The sequence below is a fragment of the Desmodus rotundus genome, chromosome 1, assembly GCF_022682495.2.
Source record: "Desmodus rotundus isolate HL8 chromosome 1, HLdesRot8A.1, whole genome shotgun sequence".
Taxonomy (NCBI): Eukaryota; Metazoa; Chordata; class Mammalia; order Chiroptera; family Phyllostomidae; genus Desmodus; species Desmodus rotundus.
In genome coordinates this window covers 161487341-161514288 of record NC_071387.1, presented here as the reverse complement: position 1 = coordinate 161514288, position 26948 = coordinate 161487341, and the positions used below count along the sequence as shown (strand labels likewise).

The 26948-nt window shown below is 43.2% G+C and overlaps 1 protein-coding gene across 8 annotated transcripts in view; it reads left to right on the top strand.

The window, feature by feature from the left end:
• Window positions 1-26948, top strand: part of RASGRF2 (Ras protein specific guanine nucleotide releasing factor 2) — a 188817-nt gene that overhangs the window by 116966 nt on the left and 44903 nt on the right. For all 8 annotated transcript variants that reach the window (XM_053912178.2, XM_053912176.2, XM_053912175.2 and 5 more), the window contains one exon: window positions 2146-2235. In XM_053912178.2, the coding sequence (XP_053768153.1) occupies window positions 2146-2235 (90 nt within the window). The remainder of the gene's footprint in view (window positions 1-2145; window positions 2236-26948) is intronic.

The window sequence follows — 26948 nt, the reverse complement described above, 5'->3', positions numbered from 1 at the left end:
AGTAAAAACTAAATGGACTTTTTGACAAGCCCAGTATTATCCGTTCATTCATTTTAGAGCATAGCAAATAACCTGTGGAGGAAACACCATCAGAACAGAGGATTGAAATCTTTTCCTGCCTCATTTTCCCAACTGCTCAAATAAATATATCTAAATAATGGTTGTTTTTGAAATGTTTCTTTTTTTCTCCTCAAGCCAATTATTTCATGTTGGAAGGGAAAAATATATAATTATGAAACCAGATGCACCCCGAGTAACTGAAGTAAAATGTAAGGACACGTTTTTGGCTTCGCTACTTGTGCTTCAAGTAGGGCAGTTTAGCAAAAGATAGAAGCGTGCGTGCCTGCAAACAGTCATTTCATCTATAGCCTTAGCTGCATCACCGCCATAGCTCCAAGAGCAGCCAGCCTGGGTCAGGCTGTTGTCTGATTTGCCCTGATGGGTGGTAGCCCTTGGGAAGTGGACTGATTTCAGGCTGCTGGCCAATTACGGGTCTTGGGTGGTTCTGGTAAATGAAGGTGGCAAACTAGATTTTCCTGACTTGTCAAAAGACTCCTGTATAATTAGTCAACTCTCTTTACCACTCTCAGAGCCTTGATCAATCTGGGCCTTGGCAACTTCTCTGACAGTTGCTCATGGGATGGACGCCCTTGGGTTCATCATAACTTGGAAGAGTTTGGGGCCAAAGCCCATGGAAGCAAAACTCTACCAAAGCAGGAGTTAAATGCTATTCACTTCATCACTATTATTAGGGCTCTATTTTCATATGTTCATATTCCTATATAAAAATTTTAATTTATATAAGCACTTTTTGGATATCCACATCCTGCTTGTGGGTTAACTGAGTCTTTTGTTTCTCCCTTGACATGACTGAAACATAGAGACATAGGAATGGAGGAGGGAAGCTGTAATGTATAATAATGTGGAGGACCCAAGTGGAAGCAGTATCACATTTTCTCGCTGAGTACCTGAAATTTTGCCTGTGTATCTGACTGCTTGCCACCTTGTTCCACAAATGTTTGTAGGCTACTTCCGAAGGAGAGGGTAGAGCTGTTCTGTGCTCCCGTGTGTGGGTGCATCAACCTGCTCTCTGCCCTCCCGCCTATTTATTTATTTATTTACTTACTTACTTACTTACCTATTTATTTATTTTAAGCATGCCTGTAGAACTTAGGGGCAAAATGATAAAAGCCCTTCAGCTCACAATCATAGTCACCTATTTTCACTAAAAGCCTGAGGGAGAAAAAACAGTGAATTTGGCACTAACATTATCAAGTGCTGTGTGTAAAATATCCGAGGGGCGAGAAGGACTGCAAAAAGGTGCTGAGTGCATTTTTTAATTAAATGTGTTGGGGTGACATTGATTTTGGAATGCGCTCCTACTTTTGAAGGTGATTGGAGAAGAAAATTCTCTTGGTAACATGATGTCGAATATTAAAAAAATACTTTTCATATTAAGATATAATTCACCTATCATAAAGTTCACACTTTTAAAGTATACAGTTTAGTGGTTTTAACATATTCATAATGTGTTCATAACGTATCTGCAGCCGTAACCACTACCTGATTTCAGAGCATTTTAATCATCCCGCCCAAAAGAAGCCCTGTGCCTGTTAATCACTACCCATTTTTATTTTCCCTCATTCCCTGGCAGCCATTCACCTATTTCCTATCTCTATGGATTTACCTATGTTGGACATTTGATATAAATGGAATCATACAATATGTAACCTTTCATGACTTCCACTTAGCATAATGTCCTCAAGGTTCATCCATGTTGTAGTATGTGTGTACTTCATTCCTGTTTGTGGCTAAATAATATTCCCTTGTATTGATATACCACGGTTGGTTTACTCATTCATGAGTTGGTGGACATTTGGTTGTTTCTGCTCTTTGGCGGGTATGAATAATGCTGCTGTAGGTAGTCATGTGTAAGTTTTGTGTGGACGTATGTTTTCATTTCTCTTGGGTACATATCTAGAGAGGACCTGCTGTTGCAGAATCTTATTACGTGCCTACGAATAAGGAAGATACAGAGCATTTGGCCCAATTGTTCATCCAGTGCAGGAAGAAAATGAGAATTTTATTCCAGAATGTTATCCATCTGCCTCACCATGCCATTTCCACTCTTTTTTAAATCACCAGGACAGATGGCTGACAGCCCCCACTGCCCCGTTTCTCCAGCTTCTGCCTTTGCGATTGCCACAGCTGCCGCAGGACACGGGAGCCCGCCGGGTGAGTAGGGATGGCAGCTAGGCACCGTCGCATGGCGAGTTGTATCACTTCATTGATCTCTGCCTGCCAGTCTCATGATATGCAGTGGGCAGCTAGGGGAGAATGCAGGTCCCCACGTTGTGGCAACTATGTGTGGTGCCAAGCGGTACAAGACTTACCAGGGTGATGCTTTGTAAGGTATGTAAATGTCTAAGCACTATGTTGTACACCTGAAACTAATACAATATTGTTTGTCAACTATCATTGAAAAATAAAGTAAAATACAGAGTGCAGATACCCAGCTGCCATTGTAAGTCAGTATGTCTGGGTGAGACTGTCACTTAAATAAGCACCTGAGGTGAGTCCCACACAGGTGGCCTATGGGTAACATTTTGAGAAATTCGGTATCAGAGAAGGATGTGTTGCTTCTCCCATGGTGTTTTATGGAGTCCTATAACCTCTTTGACTATATTTCTGAGAACATGTATTTCCCTTTTGGTTGAGTACAATGCTAAAAGCATCTGCAAGGTGGGAGGGAAGTCTGTGGAGGGGGGATGGAGGAGGGAACTATTGCTTTAGCTGACTCATAATTTATTTCCAGTAGCTCCATGATGCTTCCTGAGTTGCTGTTAGTTAATTTTCAGGGGAAAGCAGAAATACTTAAAAGCACAGTATTTTAATAGATGAACATCTCTGTTGTCTCAGTCTTCTTCTCTCACATGCAGGAGGACGTTATATTCAAATAAACCTGTCTGTGGTTTAAACAGCCTTGTCGCTGTGAATATCTTAACCTAAACTCACCCAGCGGGTGGCAATCATCGTCCTTTGCAGAAGCACTTGTGATGGAGTGCTGTTGCTCACCTACCACACGGGGGGCCATTCCCCAAGCCTGTGAACCCGTATTTAACAGTAGTAACTAGTAGCTGCTATCTGTGTGAATCCTTTCTACATTAAGGAAGAACAAAGAGAGATGTTCCATAATGAACATGAAGCGCCACAGTAATTATGTATATGCATTCCATCTGCATGGAAACATTTGCAGACTGACCACATTCTACTTCTTCCATACTCACTGCATTGGATGCGGTCAGGCAAATTGGGGTGTTTTCTAACCTAAACATTCCCAAAACCTTCCCCCCAAAGTCCCATCAGCATAAACAGCCTGTAATGGGAGGTAATAGTATTATCTTGCCAATGCAGCTGACTTTTATTGTTGACTATATTCTGTAATGAACGTTTCTTGGTGAAATAATAAAGGAGTCTTCACTATGCTTTCAGTGGAGTTAGTCATCAACTGTGAGTCGCTCAGACCTTCTCCTGTCTTTTGTTCTCGCAATCTAGTCTGTCTGGAAAAAGTGAAGTACAGAGCTTCCTCACACGTTTCATAATTTAAATATGGTTTGTGAGGGAAATAGCTTTTCTGTTAACTTGGGATGAGCCCATTTCCCGTTTGCTGGAGTGGAAGGTTCTTTCCTTTTCACCTGAAATTGCAGCAGAGTTTTAATGAGCTTCAGAGAATGGTTTTCTGACTTTGGTTTGTCCTGGAATAATGGAGCAGAGGGTAAAGTAACCAAAAAAGCCAGCTCTCCCTCACTGTCTGCACATGCTGCCTCTGCTGCCTTTCTCCCTCCTTCCCCTCGCAGCTCAGATGGTCTTAGGAAGAAAGCTCTCTTCAGTGAGCCGGCAGAGAGGGCAGTCTGCCATCTGACTGCGGCCAGCATTGCTCAGTGCAGAGTGGCCCGACCCTGTTCTTCATGTGCTCTTGATGTTGCCTATCATGTGGTCTGGAACCACATGATCCAATTTTAGAAATAAAGAAAATAGAGGCTGGATTTGACAGGGCCTATGACCTTGCTACCAAGGCAGCAAGTTGTACGCAGGTCAATTTTCAGTGACAGATGATGGTAAGAAAGAGAGGGACTCTTTTGGAACGGGGACCAGCATGTTCCTGAGGCTTAGCCACTCAGTGGGGCTGGCCCTGCATGGGATTCCACCTGCCCAGGAGAACTTGGCAGAAGAGCCCGGGTTTGTAGGTTGCTAAGGAAGGTGGGGTCGGAGCAGAAACAGGGAAGTTCTAAGACAGCCTGGACTTACTGGCTAGCCAGGGAGAGCATGCCGCTGCTCAGGGAAGGGCCAGACCCAGACGGACAGTGTTCAGAGGATGGGAGTGCTAAATAATGGTTAACTCCCAACCTGGACTTTGTAGCCACTCTCTGAATCAGAGGCGTTGCTGACCCAAATGCACTCTAGAACCTGAAGAGTTGTAAAGGCGAGCAGGAGGGAAGTTTGTGTAAATAAGTGAACACCTCAATGCTTCTGTCAGTCTTTGTGGGCCTCCTGCTGGCTTGTATGGCTGCAGTGTGAGCCCACCTGGTGGTGCAGGCTCTGCTGTGTCCTGGCCCATAGCAGGAAGCAGGAACCACCCAGCCAGGCCATGCAGTCCACAGTGCAGAGTGCCTTTCTGTGTTTCATGCTCCTCTCCAGGTTCTCTCCAGCTTTGGTCCTCTCCCATCTCCATCCACTTACCTCTGCCCCCATCAAATGCCACAGGAATCTGGCAACTCACAGTTAGAACTGTCAATTAATTATCATGCTTTCAAGTATTCACTCCTGGCATTTGCATGTTGAGCTATTTCTCTTTAATTATTGCTTGGAAGGTTTTCCCACTGCATTAAAGGACTTTCAAATTTGGCAAGGGGGTGGACAGAAAATTTTCTTTGAAAAGAGGCCAGACAAGATGCTCATGCTTGGCCCTGAAGGCAGAGAAAGCTAATTTTATTTGTGGAAGGTGACCTGGGGTTTTCATAGGATCACCAGCCCTACCCTGTAGCTGTGCCTAATTTTCACACACAGTGGCAAAGCCTGGGGTTTTTCTCCCTGGTTCCCCTTAGGATCTAGAGCCTGACCTTTCCAGAGAAGGATGAATCTCCTCCTTCCATCTTTGCTTGTGGATCAACAATAGTACTTCTGTTGGCAAGGAAGGAGAGCCCAATTCTGTGGGTATAGTTGCAACCCTAAACCAATTCTTGTTAATGTGGCATTTTAAAGACCTAACAGTTTATTTAGTGTTTGCCTTCTGATTGGCCACCAGGTTACCTTAGGCTCACTTATGGATGGATATACAATTTTGGGGGTCTAGCTCTTACAGAGTTTGCCTCAAGAGAAAGAATGTAAGGTTACAAATGTAAACGTTTAGGGCACCTTCTAGGGCTTTAGAAGAGACCTACACACATTGAGGGGCCCTGAAGCTTAAGCCACATTGGCTTCCTGGTAAATCTGCCTGTGAGTCCAGTCCAGATCATCCTTGGAATCAGCAGCTATAGGAAATTTTGTTTGTTGTGGAGGGAGGCGGGGGCGGACCAATGACCTTCTTTCAGTAAAATAAGAGCCCTTTTCCATGGTGGGAGCTTTATCTCTACGCAAGATTGAGATCAAGGACAATTGATGGGGTCCTATGTGCCGCCGCACTGATGGCAATGTACTTTCAAGCATCTGCTTTAAAATAGAAACTAAATGAGTTCTGCATTAAAGTAGGAACGAAAATGTGTGTGTTCCGGAGAGCTGCTGATACAGGGAATCTGCAGCTGCAGCTTGGATGTAGTTACGATAGGAATAGAAAGGCAAATCCAATGAACACACATATCAGGGCATATCATGGTGCTTGCTGTACACTGGAAGCTCTAGGATTAATTATAGTTTATGAAATGATCTAAAACGAAATATGAAAGCGTGCGGTGGGTTATTTTTATGAGAGTAGGAATAATGGCTCTGGAGGTATGACAAGGAACTCTTGATTATCTGTGAGCAGATTATATGTTTCGCTGTTCTATGAAAGTCAAAGTAAATTAACAAAGTAGGGGAATGGTTGAATGCACTTATAGGAAAATTAATGGCGTAGTTACAATTGCTTAGAGAAATGGTGAGTTCTTCATTGGTGATTACTTGGTACTTGTGAAGTTGATAATTCATAATCTGTTTTCTCTTCTGTGAAACCATTCAGATCGCTGTAGTCAATAGTAGATCTGAGCTTGGTGTGAATTGGCCTCGTACCTATTTTAAAAAATACTGATACTTGGTCCCACCCCCAGAGCTCTGACTTGATTGGTCTGAGTGCATGATGGGTATCAGGAATTTTTTAAGTTCCCCAGGTGATACTGATGTGGAGCCAAGGGAGGGAACCACTGGACTAGATGGAGGAAGAGTGTTCGTTCCTGCTCTGGTTGCAGCATCTCCAGTTCATTTCTTTGAAGCCCCGATCCCGATTGGAGTGGGAGGTTGCCCTTCTGCAAACTGTAAAGCTCAGGCCTCCCCCCACTCCACCTCCCCACCAGTACACGTTTGCTATGTAGAAGAAGCTCTGGGCATATTTCACAATGGTCCTCTTCCCCTTTCCCTGCAAGAGCCATGAAGATCTTTCTCTACTCTTTACTGTGAGGACCTGGTGTGGTTCCTGCTCACAGAAGTGGAGGCGGCTCCTAAGAATGAGGTTCTCGGCAGTTTCTCATTGCCATGCCAATCCAGTTCAGCCTCTGGCAGTTTTCCAAAATGGCCATTCAGGTGTTGCTGCCAGTTTTCAGCTGCAGTGACCTCTGCCCATGGGAAGCAGACATTGCCTGTCTTTCTGAATGCACCTGTCTCTTCAGATTTGGGGATGGCCATTTGCCCTGCAGCCTCAATTTTCTGATGTGTCCAAGAAAAGTCATTGATTTTCAGTTCATCCACCTTTTTCTTATTGCAAGGACAGATGTGTCAACTTCCAGTTCTTTGCATGTGAGAGCTGAATCTGCAGGTCTCTTTTGGTGAGATTTGTACCGTGATTCTATTGGCCCTGCAGGCCAGTTGGCGGAGAATTGCCCATCTCAACAATATTCAGTCTTTCAGTCTGTGAACTTGGAATGTCTCCATTCTCATTTCTCTCAGTACTGTTTTGTGGTTTTTAGCATGTAAGTCTTACATTTGTTTTGCTGCATTTATTGCTACATATCTGACTCTCTTTGTTTGTTAGATTATTTTCCAACTGCAGGTATCCTAGTTTGGGACATATTTTCTATTGTCTTTTTTCAAAATACATAAAACCATTTTTTCATTATTTCATCAAAAAATAGCTACCTGAAATTTTGAGAAGATATATCTAATTTAAATTTAAAAATGAAAACGTTATTATCGCCACTGTTAATGTAAAATAAAGGGCTTTGGCCTACCAAATTTAAATTAATGATGATTTCAGATCTTCTTTTAAACACACACATGTGTGTGCACACGCACAAACACACAGCCCGGAATTAGAATTTTGGAACTGAGAAGTTACCTCTGAACTGGTGTGAGCCTGAAAAGCAGCTAGGGAAGCTCATATCAGGTGGTTACTGCATTCTCCTCCTGGGAAGAAGCCCCACAAGAAGCTAGGTCACGTGGAGCACCTCCTTCGCTCAGTATGTGTCTTTGATAGGGCTTCCAAGCAGACCCAGGTCCTTGTTCCAGCTGGCCCTGGCGCCCTCTTTCCTGACCAGGTTCACTGCCAAGTTCCCTTACTTTGTGCTGCCCTTTCCTGGGCTCCACGCAGACCGCTCTCCTCTCTGACTCTCTCTCCTTGGCAAAGGTACAATGTGGTTGATTGTGCTTATTCACTTCTTTGATTCACTCACATTACTTAATTGCTACTTGATCACATTACATGTTAATCCATTTGAGGGCCAGGCAGTTAACTGAAGTGGGGGTTGGAGAGCTGATTCCAGTGTAAAGGGGGCAGCTATGGCTCAGCTCCCCCTGATTTTTGCATAACAGAATACAAATTAGGGCTGTCAGATATGTTTTCTTTCTTTTCTTTTTAAAAAGAAAGTCCAGGAATCTGGAAATCAGCTGGCTTTATATTTTGGAAGTGAATTCATACTTGTAAAAAAAACACTGCCCAAACCAAATGTTTCCATGGACCGCATCTGGCTGTGAGCCACCCGTGTGTCGCCTCAGATGCACTGTGGCCACTTACAGCTGGGATGTAGGTCAGCACCTAAATTTCAGCGATGGGCTCCAGAATGTCCTCAGTGCCCCGGCCCCCATCGTGTCCTATCCCTTGGTTGGGCTGTTTTATAGGGAGCCGTCTCGTCTACTGTGTCTTGACCACTTTTGCTTTCACAGGGTGAGCTTTCTCAGATCTGGCTGACGCCCCACTGTCACCCCCTTACTATGGAAAAGGAGTGCGGGGACCATCTTTCTCCATCTTATTTTATAGGTCCTGAAGCTAGTGTCAGACCCAGGTGGTGGAGGGCCTCGCCCAGGTTCTCAGTCACTGAGCATGAGGTTCAGATCTGCCCGCTATGAAACTGCTGCTTTCTTTGACCTGGCCTTGCCTCGGACACCACATTTACTTCAAAAAGAACAAGACCTTGGGAAACTTGAATTACTTATTTTTCTCACTGAGTCTTGATCCTGTCTTTGTCTGCAGCACACCCATTTTTTTTTCCATCTTCTTCCCACATCTGTGTCCACCTGGCATTTACCTGCGGCTGCAGCAGCAAGCTAACTCCAGAGAGAGGAGCCCTGGTCAAATGAGTCACCTGTGGGGAGAGTCTTACTTGGCTGGCGGTTGGCGTGGAGGGATATGTGATTTCTTCCACAGGACTGCAGAAATTAGGGCCTTACTGCAGTGATGCAGTCCGGTCAGAGGAAGCATTTATCTCTGCATTGAGAATTGGATTAAATTTGTAGCAAGGTATCGATTACCAGATATTAAGTTAGTGTCACATCTGTACCCTGCTCTCTGTAGCCTCTTTCAGGATTTGTGAGAGCACTCAGCTCTGTTTACATAGTACATCTATATATTGAATGAGCTTATAAGAAAGGCACAGAATATGGGTTTTTTCCAATGTCTTTCTGACAAACTAAAATTGTAACTTCAGGCAGGCATCACAAGTTCATTTTCCCTTTCAGACTGAGAAGGTTAATGGCATGTAGACATCTTATTGCAGTGATTCTCAGTGCAGTGTGAGTGGAGTGGAATGAGAATGGCCAGGGACTTGTCAAAATACACCCGGCCCCCCGTGATTCTGAGCGGCTTTCTCCCAGAGGCAGGCACTCCAAAGAAGAGAGATGCTGTTGATGGAAATGTGCTATACATATGAATGGTGCGAAAACAGAAGTAAAGTTAACTATCACTCCTCTGCTCTCTGCCGTCCTTAGCAGGGCTGTGCTCAGTTTCGTGACCTGTTCTCTATTTCCTGGTGTCTTATTTCCTGCTCAGTCAAGGCCCAGCGATAACAGTCAGAAGTCTGAGGTCAAAGTGTTGGCTGCATGTAGTGTTTTTCCTAGGGGCCCTCACCATCTTTTCCCTTTCTGTGCAATCTGCAATCCTCTTGTCTTGGTTCTTATTTGTCTCCCTATTTCCTGTGTCCTGTTGATTTTCAGAGGCACGCCCTTACCTTTTGGAGTTCTGCACTTATCTTACAGATGTGTGTCCTCTTGCCAGGGCTGGCTGCCTCCTTTGTAGGGCCCAGTGCAAGAAGAAAATGCAGGTCCCCCTGTTTAAAAATTGTAAGGAATTTCAAGACAGGGACGATGAGCATCCGTCCAAGTGTGGACCCTTCTAAGCGCGGGCACTGTGCAGCACAGGTCGCACACCACGAAGCCAGCCTCGCCTCTCTCAGTCTAGTCAGGAGTCCAGTAGTTTCCTGATGCCCAGGATGTTCCCTTCAGTGCATTTCCAGGATTCTATCCTGGTTCTGTAGCACTTTCCCATGGTGAGAAGACAGTAATAGAAAACAATCTCTGTCTGGGAGGAGAGTAATTAGAAGGAAAAAAAAATCTAAAGCCAGGATTCCTGATTCTCTGAAGAGACTACAATTTTTAAAAAAATTAACGGACAATAAATACCGTCAATGATGAGAGAACATAGTCTCTGATGAGTCAGAAAGACTCTCATTACCTGATGATGACTCAGAATAATCACAAACCACAAATAATCATCATATAAGACTAAATCACATCCCAGTTTCCTGGACTTTTTGATTATTTGAACTTTTATAATAAATGCAATAAGGCAATAATAATAGGCATGTCAACACTATGAAAAACTGAAAATCATTCCTCTGTTGGGTGGTCTGTGGTTTTAAAAATATGCCCACAAATTCTTTCATATTCTTCCCTTCAAGGGGTGGAGCTTAATTTCCCTTCCCTTACATGGGCATAACACAGTAACTTGCTTCTAACAAATAAAATTAAGCAGAAGTGATCATGTGTAACTTTGGAGCCTAGGTCATGTCACGAGGAGAGGCCCCTGAGGCCAGCCAGCAACCGGGAAGCAGGGTTCTTGCCAACAGCCTTGCGAGCAAGTGAGATCTTCGGCCCCCAGGCAAGCCTTCAGGTGACTGCAGCTGTGGTGGACATCAGGGCTGCCACCTCAAGAGAAGCCCTGGGACAGAGCCACCCAGCTAAGCCACTTCTAAAATCTTGTCCTGAAGAAACTGTGAAAACATTTGTTGTTTTAAGTTTCCAAGTTTTAGGGTAATTTGTTATGCAGCAATGGATTACTGCAGATGGTCTCATGATAGCAGTAAACCTTGGCCAAATATTTATGACCTAATTCGTTTTAGGAACATATTTTCATTTCGGGAAAGCAAGCATGGAATTTTGACTTCTGTTCAAGAGGAAGACGTAGGTAGACACACTTCACTTCCTCACACAACCTTAGAAAGAATTATAGCTGGATCTCAAAACAAATAACACCCAGAACTGTCAGAAAATTGAACCATATGGAAGCCCTACAACCAAGGATTTAAAGAAGCCACATTCATCCAGATGAGTAGAAGGGGCAGAGTCGTAGAGACAGGAGGAGATGTGCAGAGATGCGGTGTGGTGTGGAGAGGCAGCAGTGGCTGCAGAACGGATGGTCTCACATTCATGTACAGAGTATAAAAATTGGGAAGGATACCTTGGGGGCAAGTGATCCCAAGGTATCCTTCCAAGCCAGATATGCATCCCAGGGTTCCAGCTCCAGGAAGATAAATTCCCATAACTTCTGGCTGTGAAAACCAATGTGGGTTGGGGTGGTGGGAGAAAATGCCAGATTTTCAGGAGACTCAGTTTAAAGGGCCCACATGGGTATGAATGTATGCAAACCCATGTACTCTGGGATTACAACACCAGGCCCATAACTGGAAGTGCACCAGTCACATTCGGAAAGTGGGTGAAAGTGGCTAAAAATGAGATGAGTACCAGGCAAACCTCCAGAAGCCAGGCAGTGGCATCGTGCCCTCTCCAAGTCCTTCCCCCAGACAGAGCCACAAAGTGGTGAAGGGTGTTGCCCCACTCTGGTGATTATCTAAGGCTCCACCCCACGCAATTCACAGGTGCCTTTTCTATAATAGGCCACACTACTAAGACAGGGAGTTAAAGCAGCTCTATGTAATACACAGAAACAAACACAGGGAGGCTGCCAAATTGAGGAGACAAAGATATATGGCCCAAATGAAAGAACAGAGCAGAACCCCAGAAAAAGAACTAAACAAAATGGAGATAACTAACCTACCAGATGCAGAGTCCAAACCCTGGTGATCATTATGCTCAAAGAACTCATCGAGTACAGCAACAACATAAAGGAATAAATGAAGGCCACACTCTGTGCTTCCTGAGTGAATCCTGTGCTACACTAAGTGAAACAAAGAAAAATCCACAGGGAGACATCAGTGGAGGGGAGGAAGCCAGGATTCAAATCAATGATTTAGAACATAGGAAGAAATAAGTGTTCAACCAGAACAGCAAGAAGAAAAAAGAATTTAAAAAAATGAGGGTAATATAAGGACCCTCTGGGACATCTCCAAATGTACCAGTACCCTAATCATAGGGATGCCAGAAGGAGAAGAGGAAAAACAAGAAATTGAAAACTTATTTGAAAAAATAATGAAAGAAAATTTCCCTAATTTGGTGAAGGAAATAGATATACAAATCCAGGAATCATGGAGAGTCCCAAACAAGTTGGACCCAAAGAGGACCACACCAAAACACATCATAATTAAAATGCCAAAGGTTAAAGATAAAGAGAGATTCTTAAAAGTGGCAAGAGAAAGGCAGAGAGTGACCCACAAAGGAGTTCTCATAAGACTATCAGCTAATTTTTCAAAAGCAACTTTGCAGGCAAGAAGAGACTGGCAAGTAGTATTCAAAGAGATGAGAAGCCAGGACCTACAACCTAGATTACTCTATCCAGCAAAGCTATCATTTAGAATGGAAGGGCAGATAAAGTATTTCCCAGACAAGGTAAAGCTAAAGGAATTCATCATCACCAAGCCATTATTACATGAAATATTAAAGGGACTTATTTAAGAAAAAGAAGACCAAAACTTTGAACACTAAAATAGCAATATCACCACTATCAACAACTGAGTCTAAGAAAACAAACTGAGCAAACAAGCAGAACAGGAACAGAATCATAGATATGTTGATCATTTGGAGGTTATCAGCTGGGAGGGGAAAAGGGGAGAATGGGGGAAAGTGCAGGAATTAAGAAGCATAATTGGTAGGTACAAAATAAATGGGGACATTAAGAATGGTCTTGGAAATGGAGAAGCCAAAAAACTTATATGCAGTCCATGGACATGAACTAAGGGGGGAATTGCTAGAGGCAAGGAGGGTACTGGGCAAAGGGAGGCAAAGGCAGAAAAACTGGGGCAACTGTAATAGGATAAACAATAAAATATAATAAAAAAATAAACCACAGTTTTGTCCTTCCTCCCCCTCAAAGAAGGAAAAAGAAAAGCAGGCATATTTGGGCTCTTTCCTGTGGGACAGAAAACCCCAGACTTACTCTCTAACAAATAGTTCGAAGTTGAGGGGCTATATCTAAAATTAGCATGTAGTTTAAATCTACCTTATATTTCAGTCCGTCTCCTTTCCCTTTACCTATAGTGCTCTGAATTGAATAGAATGATTTTCTGCTATCTGAATGCTGAGAGCATTTTGATTTTAACACAACGGTTGCTTAGCAGTAAGAAGGAACTTAATGGCTCTACTCTCTTCTGCAAACTGAGAGGAGACTCCCTGTGTAGCTATTGTCTGTCTGTAATGCTGAATTTAAAATTGTAATGATCATTTTAGGATAAAATTGAAGCTGGCCTATGTGACACATTATACTTACTCTAGCATCTCAGCTACCAGGGGGTTGCACTGTCCCAGTTTAAGGACCCTGTGCAGAAAAGCTGGTCTGTTGGCATTATGGGGCACTTAGAAGTTAAAGACAAAGCTCTAAGAAGCTGGTAAATTTTTTATTGATAGGTGGTTTGTATTCCCTATATAATGACTTTGTGATTCTGAAACCAAGAACTTGGTTCTTAAAATGCTGTGATGAGAAACTGGGGTAATAATATTACCCAGGGAAGGGGTTATGGAGGAGAGGGGATTCCAAAGAGATCTAGGGGAGCGGGAGAGGATGGGGGACCTAAATGTACTGACCTCAGTACCCAGCTCTTTTAGAAAGTCTCCTAGAAATGTTAGGTGCTTAGAATTTTTAAATGCAAGGTCTAAATTCGATGGTGCATCAGAGAGGTTGGTTTAGAGATTCAGAAATCTCTGCCTGAATTAGAAGTATTCTTTCCCACTCTCCCAACTAAATGATACATGACTTTATTTGATTGTGTTTAACCTTTAATTAGTTACACAAAGTGTACCCAGTGCCGTACCAGGTACGGAGGAAAGACAGAAGTGAAGTGGGAGGCATTGCCTGCACTCTGTAAGAACTGACAATCAGTTGAGGAGATTAGATGAGCAGGCATAGAGTAAATCTCAAATGATCAATGTGTAAACTCCCGGACACTGACAGCAATTAGCATAATTGTTGTCCATATTGTTAAACTTTGGGCTTAAAAACCGAGGGAAAGTGTCACACTAGCAAAATAACAAGGCTTCAGTGCATGACCCTGAAACAAAAGGTTAATATAGTGTCGAAGTATTTCATAGACTCTTCTAATTAGCTTTTCCAAGGAGCAGGGTTTTTCTTTTCTTTCCTCCTTTTTAACTTTGAGACATTTTTTTTCTTCTGGATTTACGTTATTCTTTGTGAGTCCACATTTTTTGGTGTGTGCAGTAGCCTTAGGAATTTAGCTGGTATTAGATCTAGTGGAGGCGGCATCTGTCACACTGGACTAAATTAATATTTCCAAGACTTCTACACATGCATCATACTGAGAAGTGATGAAAGATGTATACTGAAGCAAATTATATTTCAGTGGCTTCAAAAATGAGGAGCCATAAACCCACAGAAAACCCAAAATAGACTAGTTGAAATAGAGTAAAATAATAGTGTTGTGATGTGTTTTTGTGTGCTGGTGGGTTTTTTTTTTAAATAAATGTGGCATATGGTCATAGAGGGCCAAGCATCTCCCTTTTCAAATATGACCGGGTCATGAGCTGTAAAGACTCTGAGGCTTGATATGTAGTGATGTGTAGCATGCAAGGGACAGCAGCTCAGTTGTTACCTCCCTGTAATCTTCCTCCTCTTTGTAGGCTTTTCTTTGTCCTTGCTTCTAATTTTCCTATTCTGTACACAGTTCAGAATTAATTCAAAGTAGTAGAGCATCTTAGTCAGGGTAAACCTTCTTCTGGCAAATCACGTTATACTGCCGGAGTCAGCTCTCTTGATTCCTGTGCATCGTGCATGAGACAAGGCACTCTCCCCTTTAGATGCAGGCACCCAAATGCCAAGTCTTAGCAAAGGCTAGAGTCCCCTGCTTCTGGCTTACTTACCTCCCTCCCTGCAGTGTGCAAGATTTATAGTGATGGTCTCATTCCTTTGTTCCATTTTAGCATTATGGATTTATGAAGACCTAATCTTATGCCTGATGTCTGTATACTGCCTTACAATTTTAAAGCCTTTTAATGATTAATGGCGTGGTTGTCCGCCACAACAAGCCTGGGAAGTGGGGGGGCAGGTACCATCATCCTCTTTTAATATATAAAGAAACAGGGTCAGCAAGGTAAAGTGACTTATTCATAAGAAATTGTAACTTGCAAGAATAGGATCTGGTCCTGGTATCTGGACAACCAGTCCAGTGTTTGTTTTATTAAACCAGGTTACTTTTGTGAAATGGTGTTTCAGAGCCATATGCCTCTGATATTTCAAAGGGCAATTGAACAGTTAAAGTGGTATGCAAGTAATTGCTATCCAGTTAACTAACTGGTATCCAAATAACTGGCCTCAATAATTTTAATTCTTGACCATTTTCAAGTGTGAACCTCAACTTCCTTCCCTCTGAGATTCAGTCACTTCCCGTAAGTGAGGAAGGCTCGAGGGCTGCCATTCATGCCTGGTTTCCCTGTGTGTTTCCGAGTCTGTGTTTACTTCCCCGCAGGGCTCCGGGCCTAGCACCAAAGCCTTCCTGAAGAGGGGGCTTGGATACTCATTGACACCCAGAAAGTCGTTCTAGGGAATGTGAAAATTTTCCTTTGTTCTCCTAAACATTGCTTCAGATAAACATCGTGGCGAGTAGAAGAGCCCCCTGAGCTCGCCAACCAGATTTTCCTGATTTACTTTGTCGGTTAAAAACCCTCCCTCCATGCGTTTCTTTGAAATGCATTCTGCCATTCAACTGCCTGCGACGGTGACTCAGAGGTCCAAGCCCCTCATTTTCAAAGATCGACTGCCCTGTTATTTTTAAAATTTTAAACAACTTTATTAATATGTATTTCATGTGCCATACAATTCACCAATTTAAGCATACAATTTGATGGCTTTTAGTATCGCCCTGCCATCTTTGGTGGGTGTCCAATCTTAATTTCGAGAACACTCAGTCTGCCTTCTGTGGAAAACGATGCAGTCGGGGTCTGCGACACACTCTGGGTGTCGGTCTCGCTGGGACTGTGTGTAGGACATGGGTGGAGAGGAGAGTTACCAGGCCCCCTTGCCCTCGGGAGTTAACGGTCCTGAAGATTGGAACTTCCCCGCTAATTTCTTTGAGAGTAGGAAGAAAGGCTTTGTGCCCCTTCCTGGGGACAGTGCTTGCTGGAGAGGTGGCCTCTGATTGCTGGTGTCTGGTGATGCGACAGTGGGCAAAGAAATTGTTCAGGGAACAGGGGCCACGAGGGCCTCAGAGGGAACAGGGTATTTGTCAGGGCAGTTAAGTATGGCTGTCCAAGGAGTCAGGATTGGAAAGTGGTCAGGAGAGGGGATTTTAGTGTCAGATAAAGCTGCATCTGAGTCCTGCCACTTGTCTGAGGTGTATGATCTAGGGCAGCCTCTCCGAGTCTCACTTTCCTCATCTTCAAAGTGAGGGTGATGGTTGTAACTACTTCACAGAGTTGTTATGAGGATTAAAGGTGATGATCCTTGTGCAGTTCTTAGCTCTGCATTGGAAACCAACTAAGCAGCATATGAATTTTTCCTGCTGTTGTTATTGACTGTTTCCTCCATATGATTTATAAGCTTCTTGAGAATAGGGACTGTTGTGTTTACCATTAGGTCTCCAGCCCCTATTACCGCGACAGACTGGAGTGCTGAGTTGAAATGAACGCATTCCCGTCGCCTATTTATTCTCACTCCTCCTTCCTGCCCCATCTATGTGCAGGCATGTGTACTACGCCCCCTCCACTGACTGTTACATGGACAAGAAGTAGTAAAATAATGGCAAAAGAGCACTAATTGGGTGTCATCCTGTGGTCTTTTGATGAAGGTTGTATAGTTTTGGGTCACTATCAAGAGACTTAGAAAATAACTTTGTTAAATGAATCCATGCTAAATAATGGAATTCACTACAACAGGCTCTTGTGATAATGACAGATAATTTGGGAGCGAAGAAGCCAGAGGCTCGCCAGCACGTTTTCAAAGTAGTAATGGTAGGAGATGCTTAGGAATCGCACCGGGCTGTTTTGGAAGGGGAAGGAGGCTGGGAAATATTGGTGTAGACATTTTTGATGGACTATATATAGGACATGGTGGAAAAGAAAGAAATGATGCAGATGATTAAATTTCAAGTAGAAAGTCTGAAAGACTAAGTTACAATATGACAATGACCTCAGTTCACAGTTAGCTAAGTGTCAGTGGCAAGAAATGTAAATGCGGAGAACAAAAGAGAGGGGACTAGATACACTTCCAACATGCGCTTCTCCAACTGCTCTCAGCCCTGGTGTGGCATCCCCTGAGCTTGCTTACCTATGCCCCATGCTCACTTTGGAAAGGGCTTGAGGCAGATCCCTAGCAGTATTGTGAGTCAGAAGACATCGCCTGGGCTCCATTGGGACACAGTCTAAGGGAGATTGAGGTTTTGATCCATAGGAAATGGGTTTCTTAACAATAAAAACTAAGCCTGCAACCTTGTATCCTGAAGTGTCACATGGCTCAGTGAACGTATCTTGTGCAGATTGTTGCCATTATGAAAGATGAGGTCGTCTGACGTGTTTGCCTCTGTGCACCAGCGTATATGCTATTTAGTGGCACGAGGCACTGGGTGCTCTGATTGCCTGTTGCTTGCAGCCTCAAGCTCCAGGGTAAGTCACTTGCTAGCTCCTTTGGACTTCAGTTTCCTCATAACTAAAAAAGGAGCAATCATATCTATCAAATTTTTTTTTAGCACAGTGATAATCAGAAGGAAAGGTGCTACATGAGGACAAATCTGTATGGGTTTCATGATGACAAATGGATTAAGCCCCATTTCCTGCCTCTTGCCACCTTCCTACTGTCAGGCTGACTGGTGCCAGAAAGAAGTGGTTCTGTTGGCTACAGAGAGGTCTGAGAATAGAAAGGCAGGAAGTCTGGGATCAAGGAGAGCATCTCCAATATGACTTACTGTCTCCCAGGAGCTTTATTTCACCTACTGTGGTCGGTTCTGGTGTTTTCTTATGAAGGGGCTCCTGGAGGCTTCCCCTGACACTGCCCCAGTCGTGCTAGTGTGTCACAAGTCCAGCTGCTGGGACTGACATCCCCATGGATGTTTGTCATAAGGCATATTCAGGGTTGGACTCAGCTGTACGGGTGCTATGATAGTGTACATGCCTCGGTCTGTCCAGAAAGTATACAGCCGCACATTCTGAAAAAGAGAGACATTTATTGAAGAAGATACAAGATACAAGAAACATTGTACATAGGACAATGACACCTCAGACCCCTTCAAAGTAGACACCTTGGGATCTCCCACAGTTCTCCCAATCGCCATCACCTGCCTTGTTATATTTTCCTGAATCTCATTGACAGTCTGAAATCTCTTCCCTTTCAAAGGTGATTTTAGTTTTGGGAAAAGCCAGAGGTTGCAGGGTGCAAAATCTGGGCTGTAGAGGGGCTGAGTTACCCGGGTGATTTAATGTTTTGCCAAAAAATTCTGCATGAGACGTGATGCATGGGTAGGCATGTTGTTGTGATGAAGCTGCCAATCACCAGTTGTTCATAGCTGCAGTCTTCTGAACCATCCAAATAGTTTCTGCACAGGAATATTCAAGCTTAACACAAAATTTGTTGCAAATTCCTTGCTCTCCTCACTCAGTCGTTTTGAATGCGATGGCCACACAGTACACATGCTCACTCAGTGGCATCTACCACCCCCACTGACTCGTACAGTGAAGTTGCCATAGTTCACACATGTGCATTGCAGTCCACACTCCTTGGCTGCCAGGTCACATCAACGTCATGCAAACTGTTCTCATTATATTAACAATGGCCGCAATTTTTCTGGACAGACCTGGTATGTTCCAGTATAGTTTTCAGTGTAGTTCTAGTCAATTCATAATTTATTTAGTCCTGATTAATTTTTTATGCATAATGATTATAATTCTTTATTCATTTATGTTGCAGTACTGGACACACTGTTTTTTTTTCCCCATAGTCAGAGGGATCTTGAGAAGTAATGTTAAATCTATGGAACAAAGAGATATATGTATCAATAGAACAGAAGTGAGAATCTAGAAATAAATTCTTACATTTATGGTCCATTGATTTTCTATAAAGGCACCAAGGCAATTTAATGGAAAAAAAGGATAGTCTTTTGAACAAATGGTGCTGGAGCAATTGGCTGGCTACAAGCAAAAAGATGAACTTAATCCTCAATGTAAGGGCTAAAATTATGAGCTTCAATAAGAAACATAGAAAAAAAATCTTAGTGCATTGGGTTGGGAACAGCATCAAAAAAGCAAGATCCACAAATGAAAAAAATGATAAATTGGACTTCATCAAAATTGAAAACTTTTGTACTTCAAAGATCACCATCAAGAAAGTGAAAAGACAACCCATGGGTAAGTAGGAAAAATATTTACAAATCATATGTTGGACAAAGGACTTCTATCCAGATTATATAAAGAACTCTTACAACTCAATAATAAAAAGTGAACCTAAGTGGAAGATTTGAATAGATAAACAAATGGTTAAAAACATATGAAAAGATGAGTCACCGGGGGGAATACAAATTAAAATCATAATGAGATGTTACTTCACACTAATTCGAGTAGCTGTAATAAAATTGACAGAATATAACAAGTGGCAGTAAGAATGTGGAGAAACAAGAACCTTCATACATTGCTGCTGGAGATGTAAAATAGAACATCTTATAAAATGTTCAACATAAGCTTATCAGAAGATCCTGGGTACCAAGCAAGAGAAATGAAGCCATATGTTCATACAAAGGCTCGTACATGAAGTTTTATAGCAGCATTATTCATAATAGCTCCAAATTAGAAATAATCCAAATGTCCATCAACAAGTAAATGAACAAATGTGATACAATAAAATATCATTCTGCAATAAAAAGGAATGAATGACTGATAATGCTACAACGTGAGTGAACTTCAAAAATGCTATACAAAGCCAGGGTCAGCAATGTTTTTTTAGAAAGTGAGATAGTGAATATTTTAGGCTTATGGACCATATGGTCTCTGTGGCAACTTCCCAGCTCTGCCCTCACAGTACTAAAGCAGTAATACACAATGTGTAACTGATTGTGTTCCAATAAAACTTTATTTACAAAAGCAGACAGCAGGTAGTTTGAGGACTCCTGTGCAAAGTGAAAAAGCCAGATGTGAGAGACCCAACACAGGATGATTATGTTTTTATGTAATGTCTAGAAAAAGCAAATCTATAAAGACAGCGAACAGATGCACGATTGCCTGGCTTGGGGCTGGGAACAGGGAATGACTGCAGATTGGCACTAGGGTTATTTTGGGGGTGACGGAAATGTTCTGTAAGGGATTGTGCTTATAGTTGCACAGCCCTGTAAATTAACTACGTGTTAGTGAATTGTAAACTTAAAATGGGTGAATTTTATGGCATGTCAGTTGTGTCTTAATGACCTATTAAAATGTACGTACTTTAATTTATCTTTGTTTCTGTTCTTTTGTTGGCCTGGCCATTTTATCCCTATATTATTACTTTTATCTTCAGTGAAAAACGTATTTTGTTAGTGACTCTAGTGTTTGCTCTAAGAGCAGTGCTCAGAGAGTTTTATAAATGCCTTGTAACTTTGAACTCTTCCCTCTAGAGCAAAAATTGATATGAGTTAGGTGAGTTCTTTTTGAACTCTTTCCCAGGGGTCTTATTATAAGGACGATCCTAGTTAGAACTCAGAAGGAAACTTTCTAGCATCATCTAGGCCACAGTATCTGGAACCAAATGTCAAGGACTGTGGTTTTGAAGGTGGATAATAATGGAGCTTTTAATTGCATGTATTTTCATCCTGCCTTCTTTAAAAGTTCTTATAATATCTAGCTTAGATTAGACTTGATGAATTCATCTGATGCTTAAGGAATTGCCCATGCTTTTGAAGTATATTTTATGCAGTGAAGAGAGCATTGGTATGTGCTGTGATCATTGCATCTTCATCATGTGATCAGTCTCAGGTGGTTCGGGGACTCAACTCAAATTCTGTCTCGAGATCATTGCCAAATTGCCCACTGCATCTTACAAGAGACTAAGTTAGTAAAATGTAGAACCAATGGTGTTTCTGGTACAGAGGCAAGCCCCCATAGAACTAAAAATTACCTTGCTGATGACAGCATTGCTCTGCTAATTTGGTTTTATTTTCCTCATTGGAGAGCATTTCCTAGGTTGTGGTCTGAGAGAAAACAGTCTTTTCTCTGGGACGATGTTAGGGAATAAACTCTAATGAATGATCTCACTGTATGGTCGGGATGCTATTAAATCTTCACTCTTAGACCTCAGTGTAAGATCTGGGTCTTAGAATCTACAGGAGCCAGAGGCAAAAATCTTTCACCCCAGGAGAATGTACTGTTTACTGTCAAAGGCTTTTAGGATATTGGCTGAGCTTACTGAACATTACACTGCTGGAGAGGACCTCTTTGACAAAAGACAAATATTGTTTTATCCCTGCTGTAGCCTTTCCACCTTGTATGCAAAGATTCCTGTGGATGAATTGTGTGCAAGTGATTTGATACTTTAAATCCTTGTAGTGAAAATATTACTGATTTTTACTGACACCAATGAACTCATTGCCCATGTGTTAGTCCTATATGCATTATCATCTTTTCTTTAAATTATTTTGTTAGTCAGCCTTTTACTCTGAATCTATAGAAAGATTTTTTTTGCAGTGGTTTGGTTTTCATTAAAATGAGAGCTTGGGTTTTGCTGGGCAAACATAGACAGGGGCAGGCTTTTTAAAACTCTCACAGGCTCACTGTCTTCTCCACATGGGGTAAGAGGGCCTATTGAGCCCAGGACTACCCTTAGGGTGAGAGAGAAGCTTCTGTGTGAAGTCTCCTTACCTCTACTAAAGTCCTCCCTCCCTCCCTCCTTCCCTCCCTCCCTTCCCTTTCTCCCTTAGTGGAGGGCAGAGGTGGGAAGCAGTTGTGATCGGTATGAGTGTTTACATAGAAATTGTGCAGGCTTATTAGAAGGCAGGCTTCAGCACAGCAAAACTGGAGAGCCTCCAGGTGCAGTGTCTCTGAGTGTAGAACATGCTATTTGAACTTTCTCAGGAGCTGTCTCCCTTATCGGTCTCTGACATTTGATGGGAAAGGTAGCTCCTGGTTTATAATTGCAAATATTGAGCATCATGGACTAATTCCTGGACATTTGGCACCAGGCACTTGCTCTCTGCTACCTATGAAAGCTTGGTCATGGGGAACACATTAGCTATTTTACTTGGGAAGAGATTTATTACAGGGACTTGGGTACATAGGCTTGAGGCTGGGCTTCCAAGAATCATCTCTGAGACACTATGTAGAACTGACCAGCCGGGGGGCTGCTGCCTCAGCTGTCCTTGGACGGGGAGCAAGTAGGAGATGGTTGCAGAGTATGCTGCCCTAAGAAGACATCCGCTTCCCTGCCTCTGTGGTCAGGACACTGCAAAGTCATGGCCGCGCTCGCCAGCAGAAATGGCTGCTGCTGTGGCAAATGACATTCATCCCCCTTCACCTTCCAGGCCCCAAGCAGAAGCTCTAATTTGCATTCAGAACCTGAGTTTCAAGAGAATCTGAGAAATGCTTTTTAGCTTTTGAACCCTCCAGCTGAGTGTACAGGAAGGAACCCCTCCCCATCCTAGTCTTCTACATGTAATCAGTCATGTTTATAAAAGAAAAGGTGCATTGTAACCAATTTGGTTTAATACAGATGTGAATATATTGGAAGAATGTGCAGAAATGAAACAGATAGGCACACAAGGTGCTGCTGCAAAATTAGATGCATCGTTGTTGATGCCCAAACTCACTAGTTTAGAATGTCTTTATTTTAAATCAGGCAAAGCAAATTTTGTGCAGTATGTGGTGTAGCTACCAAAGAGACATGCCATGAAATGGCGCTCGTGGGACCCCCGTTTCTGTGCGTCTGAGCATGCATCGAGTCCTGTGCTTAGCCTACACGCTGCTTTTTTTTCCCACCTGGGGTAAGCGCAGCTGTGACGTGCGTCCCAGCATCCAGTGCTGTGTAATCAGGGAGCTAGGCTGGCCAGCTGCACCAGGGGGTGTTTGCTCGTTCTCGAGTTCTCACAAAACAGGAAGTGGGAGCCTATGACTGCTTCAGTCACACCTGCAGTCGATGTGAATAGTGCCCGGGGCAGGTGCAGTCCCAAACTCTGCTGCTTCGTGAGGTTATTTAGGGGGTTAAATAAGTTAGTATGTGTAAAGTGCTTAGAATATTAGCGCTTAGCAGCTAATAAATATTATGTAAGTGACTGCTGTTATTTCATTATTATTTTCTATAAAATGGGGGTAGCTGGACTTATAAGACTGTTGTAAAGGTTAAATGAGTTTAGTCCCTGGTAAAAGTAAGCACTGCATGAATATTAGCTATAAATAATAACAATTATAATGTTTTAACTCTCAGAATGACGCTTTCACTGAAGTCTATTTCCTCGGCCTTTTAACCCAGAGGCCTCCTACCTCTGAAGAGTAAGGCTGGCTTAAATTTGGGAGAGGCACACAAGGGCATCTTCATTTCTCCAAGACCGAGCGTTTGCTCAGCACCCTGCCTGTTACTCCACAGGCTTAGTGTACTTGACAGTCTTTCAGTAGAACCTCAAGTCCAAGAAGTTCGTTTACTTTTGGAAAGTTATTTTTCTAACCAACATGACTTCATACCACATTGTGTGAATTGAGGTCTCTGCCCTTAAATTTGGGCAAAGTTTGATGAAGGAAAGAAGTCAACCTTCATAAAGGATAGGAATTGATATGGTGCATAAATTCATATTTATATTAACCAAATACTTTGGCTTGGTTTGGTAGAAAACAATTTTATTTAAGTATCTGGTAGACTGTTGGGTCATTTCTAGACTATTGAATCATTCCTTGGGAAATTAAATAGAAAAATCTTTCAGAATTTGTGGTTTTAAAAAAGGACTGTGTCTAGCTACCCCAATGAGCAGTGACAGGAGCAGTCCTAGGGAATGGGGTTCTTGGGAGCGTCTGGCGCCTTCTGGCAGTTGTACATCAGTCAGTGAGTGTTGGCCTGGTCAGCAAAACATGGGCTCTGGAGGGATGTCATACGGATTTCCATATGACATCCTATATGGGAATAAAGTCTTTTGTAGATGACATGAAGGTGCCTGGGTAGGACAAAAAATAACTCTGAAGCTCTGAAACACATTTTAAGAATTGTTAGTAGACTATTTGAAAGTTTCAACATTGACCACTCAACAGCCATCACACGTTGAAATGATACAAAGAGACACATTGTCTGAAATATTTTACAGAGACACATTAAAACAGGCTGAGCCAATCCCCAGCCAGGGCGGAGGGGGACCCAAGGATGGCGCCCCAAGTGCAGGGCATTTTCCTGGGACTGAAACTTCCACAAGTGTGTACAAGCCTCTCTTCTCAGTCCCCAGTTACTAAGCCGAATGTACTTGAACAATACCTCAAGTCTTGTGGTTGCAGACCCTGAGGAGGGCGGGGCAGGAGGAGAAGTGCGGTAAATTCCTGATGCAGGAAATAGCAAAGTCTTCCAGTACACAGAACCAGTCCGTGTTGGTATGTTTATCCACACTTTATGATAAAGTGAATAAACAATGTTGGATTTTAAAAAGTAAAAACAATTGAACGGATTGACTGAGTTCCCACTGTGTGCAAGATCCTTTGCATGAAGGGAGGTGTAAACCAAACCCAACATTTTAGGCCTGTAGTGTGGGACCTCAGAGTAGGGCCCAATTTCTTCTCGTCCTGGAATTGCAATAATTTGAGAACTGCTTCCCCCATCCTGCTTCCAAAATGGGTCACCATTGGAAAGTCCATCTTTCACAGAATTCCCTGGAAGCATTTCCAAGAATTCCCAGGGCTGTTTCCCCTGCCCTTGCTTGTCTGCTCGTGGTCCTCCAGGCCAGATGTCACATCCTAACTACATCAAACCTCATGTGCTGGTCCTCGGTGCCTCTGCTGTTAATGCAGAAGCTTTGGCCAACCCACAGAAATGCCCCGTGAAGCCTGCTCTCGTAACAGCCGCCCCTGGGGCTGGTGCAGATCTCTGCTAATTTGACTAGGCCACTGGCTTCCACTCTCCCTAAGCCCTGGGACTTATTCTGGGAAACCAGTTCAGACTCCCCTTAGCTTCTGGTGATTTGACTCTTAACAGCCCCCACTGTCCTTTCCTACAGCCTGAGCTGATTTTGTCTGTGCCGCATGGGTCCACTTGATGCGTCTCAGTGTCACTGAAACTTCAAGAAAAGACATTGGGTTGTGGTCTGTTCGCACTTGGGGGCCTTATGGAAAGTCATGGATGCAATCAGATGTATGGAATTGGTCTTGGCCAATTACCCCAAGAACCACCCAGAACCACTGGGCAAAGTGACACTTCATTCCTCCTGACAAGAGCTCTTGCTTCCTCGCAAATACTCTAAGGATTCCTAGAGTATGATAAGCAAGAAAGACACAGCCTCCCTTGTCACCTGTGAGGGAGTGGCAGTGTTGAGGAAAGGCTCTTATAAGGGAGAGATCCATGGAGACTGAGGTGTGAGAGGAGAGGTGGGGGAAGGGATGGGGGCAGGTGACAGGGAAAAGAGGGTATGGGACGTGCAGTGGAAGACCGGAGCTTTGTCTAAGGAGACACTGAGAAAGGGAAGTGAAGGTGTCTCTTACCTAATGCCAAGGATGTGAATATCGTTCCGCATCAGGCTGAGTCTCATCTCACCCAGAAGACGTAGTGAGTTGCCCATCAGGCAGTTCAAATTTATCTACAGAAAAGTGTTTCTCTCTTCCTTTTCACATACGTGGTTTTGAAGTTGGGCAGAAAACTGTTAGGACATTTCAAGTTTGTTCTTTGTGTGTGTGCTCTTCATGTTAACCATTTCTAGAACATTCTCTATGTCAAAGGCCTCTTTAGGTAATACTGGTTTTGCTGTTAAGAAACTGACCGAGAGTACTAGATATTTGGTGTTATAAAATAGATTGCCATATTATGGTTTTCAAACTGGTTCAACTTATTGTCTAACACAAACCTTTGTCAGCTTTAAGTTTCTAGCCGATTTCTTTCCTTCTTGTCTCAGCAATTTTCTCGAAAAGTCATTTAAATTTGCTTACTCTGTACTTTCCTTCTCATCAACTCCTCAAATGTCCCTTCTGCTTTGGCAGAAGTCACCGCTGCCCTGAGTCCTGGCCACGTATTCTTGTTACACGTCTACCCCAGCGTCAGACCTGATGACAGCCGCGGTGCGAGGGCTGAAATTACACAGCAGTACATCGGCACCACTTGCACTCCCTGTAAACAGCCTCTCCGGTGTGTGTTTCAGTGGGAAGAGCCTGGATTTTAGAACTGAATAATTTGGATGTGAATCCTGGCTCTGCTTTTACTTTCTGTGACCTTAGGTGGCTGTTGAGCTTCTCTGAGCCTGCTTTCTCATCGGTAAAAGCAAAAACTATGTTTTATGGAGTTGTGAGAAGTAAAAGAAGAAATACACAAAGGTCCTCAATAACTTTTATTTTGAACTCAGTATAAAATCATTCATTTAGAATACAAGCAGAGATCTGGGGACACCCTGCAGGGAGGGTGTCACGCCGAGCTGAGCTGAGCGGTCAGCCTGGCAGGTCCTCCTGAACCATGTTTTTGATGGGAGGACAGAGAGGGTGTGGGCATGTCTGACATTATGTGCTGTGGGACCCATAGCTCATGAGGCCTGACAACCCACTTACTTAGCGCCCTGAGCAAAGCACTTGACCCCTTGAAATTCCTGTCCTCACCTGTGGGATGGAGCGGGGCTGCCTGCCTCTACTGTGGGCTGTTTCCACAAAACCAGACATATAAGCTGGGCTTTGCCCCTGAGAGACAGGACCCTCCGCTCTGCCAGGTCTGAACCCATGGCTGCCTTTCTCCATCCAGAAACTGCCAGAAGGAGTTGATA